Source organism: Hyperolius riggenbachi, chromosome 1, assembly GCF_040937935.1.
Source record: "Hyperolius riggenbachi isolate aHypRig1 chromosome 1, aHypRig1.pri, whole genome shotgun sequence".
In the NCBI taxonomy this organism is placed as follows: Eukaryota; Metazoa; Chordata; class Amphibia; order Anura; family Hyperoliidae; genus Hyperolius; species Hyperolius riggenbachi.
In genome coordinates, this window is record NC_090646.1 from 281,548,657 (window position 1) to 281,559,121 (window position 10,465).

Consider the following 10,465-nt stretch of genomic DNA (forward strand, 5'->3'; position numbering starts at 1 on the left):
ATGTCTTGGACTAGAGATATGGCAGCCTCTTGTATAGTTGAATTAAGAATGTGCATGGGGAGATGGCTGCTCTCGTCATAGTGGGAACAACACACAAAAGTGCTTACCTCAATTTTTCACTCATGTTTCTGCTATGGAGAGTGGAAGCAGACACAAATGACACATGTTTATCTGGGAGAGCTAAAACTGTCTAAATCCTTAACTTCATCTAAACCATTTGTGCACCAAAATTGTCACATGATCTGACAGTAGCTTTTTATTACAGTACATCTGTTACACTACAATCTATGTGTCTGTACCCTTCATCGGTTTATCACTACATACCAACACTATTAAAAATACCATATAGGAAATAAGGAATGCGAAGCAGCAATATCCAGTCATTCAGTCTGTCTGAGGAAATTGAATAGCCATCTATGGTACGGAACAAACTGTATTTAAAATGTCTGAAACTTTGACACTTTGTTCAGTATCTCTTGTGGGGTAGACCTGCCTTGGAAATCTTAATCTGAAATCTTTATGGTCATGTAGTTTGGATTACAATGGGTTAATGTAGCCCTTGCAGAATTACTTTTATGTTTAATAATACTAACATTTGTATAGTGCTTTTTCCCTGTCAGACTCAAAGCACTTGAGAGCTTCAGCCACTAAGGGCACACTCAGTAGACCACCCTGAGCCTTAGTGAGCCTTACCCATGGACTTCTTATTCAATAGGTAAATAGCTCAGCTGAATTTAAACACTGGCCTCCCATGTTAAAGGTGGTGGCTTTAACCAGTACACTATCCAACCACCTTGGTTTCTTCTTTTGCAATCCACATAGTGTTGGGCTGTGTTGATAATTTACATCTGATGATGGTTTTATCCTATGACCAATTGTGTACCATATGATTTCAAATGTACTATTTAAATGCAAGTTTTCACAATTTTGACTCTTTTTCTGTGCTAGCTTCATTTGTTCCCCAGATGTGCTGTACCTGATGACATAAGGAAGAAGCAGCACACCTGCAATGCAGTACATGGGTTAGGTGCTTGATGGATGGTGGCTGCTAATACCACTAGAACAAGGGTACGTCCAGAATAGTCAGCACACTATTGCTTGCACAAGGCTTCACTTAATTCACTTACATTTCATAACAAAGCAACAACTGTGTTGGGGCTGCATAATGTTCCATTGTATTGTTTTCATAAAGGGGGACTCATTTATGCTCTTGCAACAAGAGGTGTTGTAGGCACTGGGACCAGCAATTTTCTTCTTCAAGGAATAAGAAGTCCCAAGGGGCACGTTGTTAAGGTAAAAGGTATTTTATTGTGAACTTTTTGAAATATCACCTAGGAGAAAACTCAGGAGTAAAAGTTAATTGCATATGCATGTAAGGACTAACTAGATATGGATTTGGTAACCAGATCTAGTTTGGTGCAAATATCTGAGGTCCTCTAATTACCACCTAACTAAACATGGAAGTATTAAAATTAAAGAGCCTAATTGGCCAGGACCAGCAGCTCATAAAGCCACAACTGCATTCTGAGTAGCAACAAGGTCAGGCTAGTCATGGCACTCCTATACTTAAACAGTGAAAAGCAGAAACCTGGTGGTGCCTTGTGCTGACTTCTGTGAGTTGGGGCCTGCTATCATTTTTGAATGTATAGATGCTGTAAGTGGGCATCATTATCCACCAATACAGGTATTTGAGGGACCCATTTACTGATGCACAGTTAAACCATGTATTTTTGTTTATGAATCAGTAGTCATTAATACTATTAAAAATGATGTGTACTTCTTAAGTAAATATATATTTTTTTTATTTAATTTGAACCTGATCAATAATTAAATTGCAATACATTACAGTTAGAAAGCCCCCCCCCCCCCCATTTGTCTGAGGAGCTCTTACATTGCTGCCATTTGTTTATAAGCATATCCCCTATAACTGTGTACAGTGTACTGTAGCTCTACTGTATCTGCATCCCTATGTGAAAGCTTTACTTGATGTGATCTGTAGATCAGGCATGATCATTGCTATGAGCTATTCATCCTGTATATATACATCCATTGTCTGTTATGCGAATACCAAGAGGAAAGGGTATGCAGTGCACAGTGAGTAAAGATTTTATATACAGTAGAAATGAGGAGTACTGGAAGGATTAAGCATAGGGAAACTGGCAGGGAGGATACCATTGTGGAGAGACAGAAGGGCTGATGTACAGTATACACAGTATTTATAAGCTGTTGTAGAGTAGGGGGGCAATATGTAGCAGAAACTGTGTCTGAAGTCTAAATCTGTGAAATTGACTTGTTTTTCTGCAAAACTGCTTGCACATCAAAGAAGAGGATATTTACTCATCTCTCACTCTTTGACTTCTTCAGTCGCTTTATATCGGATGTGCAATATTTATTTCAAGCTGCCTTGTAATACTGAGTGTTCTAATTTCCTTCACTAAATATGTGAAGATGCACAAACACTGCATGACAGCAATGAATACTGACAAACAATATGCAGAGCAGAATATATTTATCTGTACTCCGTGTTGTCTCTGCAAACTAGATAAAAACAAGACAGGTAACAATAACAGAATCGCATCAGTAATAATGATGTCTGAGTGTGTATGCAGGCATGTGCATATATATATATATACAGTATATTCCCCACTGTACTTAATTAACTTCTTTTTCACATCATACTCTTCGAGCTAAGAGTCGAAGAGCTTGCGCTCTAACCAGCCACATTGGTTAATTATATGATCCGTTAATGTCTGGTAATAAGGAAGAACTATGTATGTTTGCAGTATAGATCACTGAAGCTACCTTAAGCTACATAGAATGATCAATTAACATAATAACTGAAAGTGTCCGTTTTGCATATAGATCATAGTCTTGTACACAGCTATTATAACACGCACAAATGCATGGCATTTATGACTACAAGCATTGCATCCCAGCTCCATTGGTCTTATTCAGGTCAAATTAGCAAGTGCAAAGTGCACTAGCACAAGTCAGGGGATTAGCAGAAATGTGGTTGCTATGAGTTACTGACATTTGCAATTATTTTACTAAATTAGCTTGATTATTCTTTATCGTGACATTCTGTCATATTATTCAGGACCTCGTCATAATCGGAGAAAATATGTTACTGACATGTAACAGCATGGAGTCACTAACGAGGAGTACACAAGAAAACAGGCCGCCAAATAATATATGTAAATTACTTCAACGGGGGTACGTGTATAGCATATACTTTATGTGGTCTTGTGGTTATATTTATCTATTTATATTTCTACATTGAATATATATTACCGATATAGAATATATATAAAGTGAATATTACATTCGCTGTATATATAAAGTTATTTCACAGTACCTTTACAGTTTTTAATTCTAAACATCATTTAACTAAAATCACTTGCTGTGTGCCCCATACAATATTGAAATACATTCTGATTTTCAATTGAAATATTAAATAACTAGCTGTTCCAGCTCTGATGGAATATTTGATCTGTTCTGCTTAACCACCTATGGCTGACAATGTATGCATTAACTACTGTTACTAAAGTATAGTACAGTTTAATTAATTTTAAATTGTTTGAATGCACAATTAAGGAGTATATTTATTAATGTTTTTCTCTATAATGCCTCAATATGTTAGCATGCATTTTAAGCATAACATTTTGGGACGATTCTACATTGTTCCAAATTACAATATTGGAATGTACGTACTGTCAGAAGACAATGCTGACAGTTTGTTTTCTCCTTTTAGGGTCATTCTGATAAACTGCACTAAAGGCGAGAGACACAACTGAATCCTCAGCACAGCTCTCCTCTGCCTACATTCATTCCTTTCATGTGTTTGATCTGAACACGAACAAGCATTGTGTGCTAAGGACAATGCAACACCACATCTAAAAATACAGATCCATACACATTAATCCAGCAGTGTCAGCACAATGCTAACCCCTTTGTGTCTTCTTGTTCGTGTTAATGTAAATGGGAGTAGACACATCATCATAAGATTTAAAGTCAGAGGATCAGATGTAGCATCATATAACTGAAAATGTGCTAACAAGAGAGCCTTTAGCCAAACTGAGCACAGTAACCCTAAATACTCTTGTCTTTCCTCGCACTTAATAATAGAAGGACATAGCTCAGCTACTGGGATTGTAGCAAAGAAATAAACATAGTTTACCAGGCAAGTGGCTTGCAGAAAATAAAGCAATTTATTGTCAAAGCATTCAACATACTCAGATAAACTATACAGTTTAATAAAATCTTTTTTGTTTTCCTTGGTTTGGGGAAACAGGGAAAGGGGAAAAAAATATATAACAAAAACAAATCAAGTTGGAATCTGGATATCACTGGCACAAAAATTACACTTTTTTTTCATAAAAGAAATACACGTTGATGACAGTTTGTCTGAAGTCCATACAGTTGTGTGATATGTATCATGCATTGCCTGCAACATCCTCTGTAATATCCACGCTGATTGGCTAGGTGTGAAAGGGCCAGCAGGTAATGCACAAGCTATCTATGCCCCACCTAAATATTGTCCAATATTCCAAAGTAAACATAATCCTTAAATACATTAACATCTAAACCATAAGTGCTCCATAATTTAAAGTAGAGAGATAAGAGAAATGCATCAATATGCTGCAATATGTATGACATTTTTAAAAAATGTACTCTTGGAAAGTGAAAATGCGTGCATTCAGATAGAGAAAAAAACTCAACACACTTTACGCAGGATCAAGGAGGTATCCATGAACCTATGCCATCACTGTGTGAGTGTGTAGAAGTTCCAGTATCAAAGTTTTTCACAAGTTTAATTGTGAGAGGTCATGTGCCTGGATAGGTGATGACGCTCTCTAAAAGACTCATTGCATATGGGGCACTTGAGTTTCTCCTCTCTCCTCCTCTTCACCAGTGGCTCCATAGCATACTCCTTTTTGTGGTGGGATCTCATATGATACACTAGATCCGAGGTCATCCTAAAAGAAGCATTACATTTGGCACACCAGTTCTGAGCTGGCAAGCATAAGGAGGTGAATGAAGGTGGCAACAGCGTAAGTGTAGAAGGCAGCTGCAGCTGGAGAGGTGCAGCTGTGCTCTTTGGCCAAAATGTGGTGGCAAAAAGGAAAGGGCTCTGTTTTGGCAAGCTTCCTGGTAATGGACAGTTACCATTTAATTCGGGACTCTGGAGCTTGACTGAAAGAGGATCAGGTTGAAATAGTCTTTGGGGCCCAACAGTCTCTCTGTGACAATCCAAGCTTACCCCACTGGGTACTAGCTTTTGTCCCATGACCTGGAGAGGTGTTACATGGTTGTAAGTGCTTCTGGTTGGCTGAGAAAAAGCACTTTTTCTTTCCTGGTCAGTGCATGAGATTTGGGGTACACTAGTAAAGGCACTGCCCAAGCTTGAGTTTTCGTCTGCCTGGTTTTCTGGCCTTAAATGTAGCCTCTTTTCTTCACTAGGGATGTTGGCATGGACAGGAGATATAGATTTACCGTCTTTGGCTGGCTCTCTGTCTTCCAGTCCTCTTGATGCTTTTTTCACTTCTACAAAAGCACTTCTTTTAGCTTCTCCTGTTTCTGGACTTGGGGGAGCATATAAGTGTCCACCTTCCTCCACATTAAAGTAAGAGTTCCCTCTGAAAGTCTGAGGGCTACACACCAAATCTTCTTTCGAGGAAGACATTGGCCTATCCAAAAATCTCACTGATAAGTCAATCCTTCTGGATCTGGTTTCATCCAAGTGATCATCATATTTTCGCTTGGCTTTATGAAGACTCTCTGAGCTGCTTTCAGAATCATGGCGTGAGGAGTTAGATTTTGGTGATGGAGAAGAATTCAAGGAAGATGAGCAAGGACCTCTGAAATTCTCTAAATCCCTTGCCAAATTGTGAAAGTCTGTGGTGGGCTTGTGGTTCTCTTTCTGTGGTTGATATATTGATTGTTTGTTGTATTTGGCTGTAGACACCATTGTGCTTTTACACTCCAGTTCCCTAGTATCCTTGACTTGCTGCTCTGAGTTAGAATCAGAATTATGGAGTCTTTTGGGGCAGCGGAATCTTACATGAGCTGCATAAGGAAAATCATTCTGAAACCTCTGGTTACACTCCAAGCAGGTGAATTGATTTGAACCTGTAAAAAAAATGTAAATGCAATGAAGTGAATTTTTTAAACTCAAAAACTGTGCAGCATGAGAGCATTAGAACATCAATGATATTAACTTTCATTAAGTTTCTGAGAGGGGGGTATTTACACAAGTTAAAGTGTTGTGACAACAGTGAAGGTAGATATTGTCAGGCTTGAAAAGCCTTTTAAAGTAATAATGTAAATCAGTCACGAGAATAGCAGATTAACTAGATAATTCTTTAACTCCAGGATAGAGTTTGAGCAAGTGTAATAATAATAATAATAATAATAATAATAATAATAATAATAATAATAATTAATGCATTATTATTATTATTATTATTATTATTATTATTATTATTATTATTATTATTATTATTATATACAAAGTCATCTTGTGTTTTAGAAGTAGAGATTGTATGCTAAATTGATATTAATAAAAAAAAATATTTTTTATTACTATTATTCAATTATTATAACTATTATTATTGCTATGAATGCCAATAAAAGATTATAATAATAATAATAATTAATTACTGTTGTGATTGGTAGTATTATTTTTTATCAACATGATATATAAAGTCGTCCTTTATTTGCCAGGCAGAGATTTTATTGAAATAAATATCTAAAAAAATGACAAAGCTTAAAAAAAAAAAAAAGAGAGAGAGAGAGAGAGAAAAAGAGAAAGAGAGAGAGAGAGAGAGATGGGAGATAAATGCCGGAAGGAGGTGCAGAGGTAAGAAGGTAAAATGATGAATAGCAGAAGATGGCAATAGAAACGAAGGGGGTGGAATTAAAAGGGTGATTAAGGCACATTAATGTCTTGTCAGTCACGCTGTAGTGTTATTTACCTACCTGCAGTTTTGCCTTGTGCCTTGCCAGAATTCAGGAGCAGTAGATCTATTAGTTCCTTTCCATACCACACCAGCAGCTCCTCGTCTTTGGCAATTCGGCGCAGAGATCTGTAGAACAGTTGCCCGTTTTTGATGTAAGCTTCTAAATTTTGCTCTTCTTTGTTTCTAGCAGACTGTACCAGACGGAGCCACATCAGCCCCTCAGAGGAGCCATTTGCTGCTGAAGTGTCCACCTGCAGAAAAAGCAAGGATAATGAAGTATAAGAGGGTTAAAAAGTCCCCATGAGCACAAAACTAGTCTTAGGGGATCCTAATTCACAGCAGAGCTTTATTATGGATGTAGATCAGAATGAATGGAAATCGTCTGTCCAACTGAATCACACAGACCTGACATGACAGCCCTCCATATGTTCTATCTGAAATGTGCTTTCACATGAACCAATCTTCCAGATTGTTCTCAAAAGTAATATGGAGCTGTTTATTTGTACGTCTGGAGATAATTTTGGTGGAGCTGAGTTTAAAATAATTCCTAAGCAGCATTTTGAATGCAAAATATTTTTTTTTCATAATAAATTACACTTCTTTTTAATAACTCAGTATGCAGCTGATTTAAAGACTTGTTTTGGCACTGATTCTTATTACCAATTAAAACACCCAATCTGTTCACAACACCGTGGCCATTGACAATATCTATCTGCCTATCTATCTATACACCTATCTTTATATTTATTCATCATCTACTTGTCTTTCCTTCCTTTAAAAATACCTGCCTAATGCCTAAATCATTATGTATAGAAAATTAAAACATTTTACGCGTGCATAACTAAAGTTATAAAATACAAACTTCAATATTACCACAACAACCCTTTTTCCAATAGCAAAACCCCTACATTAGTACAGTACAGGTCATGCAGACTTTGCTGAGGCTTACCCGAAATATGTAAGGAACGGTCCTCTTATCTGTAGACTTGAGGGCGATGAAAGCAATACTGTCATATAAGGAAGTGTGGCTCAGTACGCAAGGACCAAAGATGGCATTTTCTGGGATGTCACATGTGGTATAGACACTTGTAAATATATCCGTCAGACACTGCTGAACAGCTTTAGCATCCTCATCCCAAATCGCTTTATGGACACCAGGGTCTTCCATGACTGACATGTCCTAAAATACAAAAGAAACACAAAGGCATCAGGCTTTTTGCACACCTTTACCATGCAGCTACATCTAACTGGACATAACTTTTCTATAGGTATAACATATCAATAAGAAATATGGCTGCCTATATCTCATGTCCTAATGCATAAATTATATCTCTGTAAGAAGTTTTCTTTGTCAGGCATGCTCCATAAAGTGTGGATCCAACTATCTAGCATCTTCATAGTGATATTTGTGCTGTAAAGAACTTTTAGGTGTAGCAGCTTGGCCAAGAGAGCCCAAATAAAGTGATTTACTGAGCAATAGGGTAGTCCTCACCGGCATATCTTATAGCAATTTGGATCCCATCAAGAATCTAGCGCAGTGTGACAGAGGAGCATGGAGAATGGATTTCAAGTGGGTTGTCAATGTCACTGATTTCATGTCATCTAACCTTTAGCTCTAGTCTACAAGAGGGAACGTATGTCTGCTCATTATCATAATCCAGCTCTTTCCCTCAGAGACTTTAATTAAAAGCAGCAAGCAGAGGTAATTATTATTATTTATTTATTTATTTATTTATTCATTTTTTACCATGGACACACTTATTTATGGTTGGAGGTAAATTCCAGCTATTTTGTGAGTCTGCCATGTCTTATGCGATTTTTCATCTAAATTGGTGCATCTGTTTACTTAAATTTTCCCCCAAAACAGCAAACAAATGTTCTAATATAATGCCATTATCTCACATTATGGACCTATTGCAACTTGTTCTGAATGTTCAGACAGCATGACTTCAGACTGTAGAATCTCTGGCGTTACTGCCTATGCTCACACTTTTACTTGTGGGAAAGTACATTAGTTAAAGTTTTATTCACTGCACATGCCTTTACTGTCTGTGTGTATATGGCTGTACTCTCTCTATATGGTACTACTAAGTTTCCAGTTGTCAAATACTTTAGTGTTTAAAATGCATTAATATTGATAGATTAACTTTAAAATAGGTACCAGATAAGTTCATGCATGTACTCAATGGGAATGATTGTGGAAAAAGATAATGTACTATAACTATGTTTATGCAAGTATAGTTCAGAGAATGTTTGCGTCCAAGTCCGAACAGCCCTCTAAACACAACAGTCTCTCCTCACTCAGTTTCAGAACCTCAGTATGGGACAGCAGCCTCTGGCATGTATTGACAGCAAGCGGTAGAATAAATGTACTGTGTGGGCTTATGTTGAAAGAAGAATTGCCTACAGCAGGGGGACACTGATCACTCTCCCTCTTTTTTTTCATAGCACGGCTCACCGACTAATGATCTATATACTCATCTGCTTGCATACCCAAAAAGCTACATGCTCCATGCTTGTGTGTCATCAAATCTAAAAAATATTTTTCCCTAAAAATGTCTGTGGAAGCAGCAGTCCCTGTTACTGTTTCGCATGGAAAGCCAGCAAGTTTTTTGATGTAGCAGCTCCCGTTCCTTTGTATAAATCCTGCCAGCTTTGTGTGTTTTCTCTCATGAAGTGAGAGGGCAGATTATGGGGAAGGCATGCATTGTCACTTACCAGAAATACTAGATCTCTGTATTCCAAGTGATGGGATATCCAGAAGGGCTATAAAGAGATGCTCTCCCTCCTCGTGTCCCCAATATAGGTCGTATTACTGTAGTATTTCCATGTCAAGAGCGAGACGTACTGTTACCTCCCAGCCTCAGTCTTGGTCGATGGATAGATTAAAAAACAGATGAATGGGAGGCGGTGGAAAGGAGTAAACAGAAAGAGAAAACTGAAAGAAAGGAAAGAAAAAAAGAGGAAGACAAGGAGTTGTGCAGATGGACCAGACGCAGTGACTGACTGGCACACAGACACACACTTTTTGTTTGCTGCACATAATCTGCCCAATGATGCGTGACAGCCCACGTCCCCTCCCTTTAACTCTTTCCAGTCATGCCAGTCCTCCTCCCCAGCTCCTCTATCGCCTCCAGCTATAGCCAGCTACCTGGCTTGCTGATGTATCCCTATTAGTGACTACTAGTTAGTATTCTAATAAATAGATAATATCTGGACTGAAGTAAAAAGATCCATTGGGCTAACAATGCAAAGTGTTCTATGGTAAGAATATGTTTGTCAATAAGACACAATAAATACTTTTAGATTAGCACTTAAGAACAGGTGCATTGATAGCCCTGTCCTTTATCATTTGTGTTCTGGTATTTATAATAAACACAATAGAGTTGTATTAATTCATGTTAATTGGTGACATATAATTAGGGGAAACTAAATTAGCATGATTTTAGGTCCTGAGGAAATTTTAAGATCTTTAAAATAGTTTTATTTAAAAAAAAAAAAAAAAA

General features: G+C 37.5%; 1 protein-coding gene and 1 long non-coding RNA gene across 2 annotated transcripts; one reads left to right on the top strand and one right to left on the bottom strand.

Moving 5' to 3' along the window:
- The first annotated feature begins 956 nt into the window (after window positions 1-956).
- LOC137548272 (uncharacterized) lies at window positions 957-7,721 on the top strand. The gene is made up of 3 exons (XR_011026687.1): window positions 957-1,068; window positions 3,098-3,213; window positions 7,150-7,721. It is a non-coding gene; the product is annotated as an uncharacterized lncRNA (long non-coding RNA).
- PRDM8 (PR/SET domain 8) lies at window positions 4,186-9,970 on the bottom strand. The gene is made up of 4 exons (XM_068271143.1): window positions 9,678-9,970; window positions 7,909-8,139; window positions 6,979-7,210; window positions 4,186-6,129 (listed from the first exon to the last, which is right to left on the bottom strand). Exons 2-4 carry the CDS (start codon window positions 8,134-8,136, stop codon window positions 4,811-4,813), a joined length of 1,779 nt encoding a protein of 592 aa, XP_068127244.1. The 5' UTR covers window positions 8,137-8,139; window positions 9,678-9,970; the 3' UTR covers window positions 4,186-4,810.
- Between the last annotated feature and the right edge of the window lie 495 nt (window positions 9,971-10,465).

Bases quoted from the DNA above. Each gene is read 5' to 3' on its own strand.
- PRDM8 (XM_068271143.1), bottom strand. From the start codon at position 8,136: ATGTCAGTCATGGAAGACCCTGGTGTCCATAAAGCGATTTGGGATGAG. The intron at 7,211-7,908 runs GTAAGCCTCAGC...CTTTTTCTGCAG, and splicing joins CCGTTCCTTACATATTTCGG to GTGGACACTTCAGCAGCAAA. The intron at 6,130-6,978 runs GTAGGTAAATAA...TTTTTTTTACAG, and splicing joins GGCACAAGGCAAAACTGCAG to GTTCAAATCAATTCACCTGC.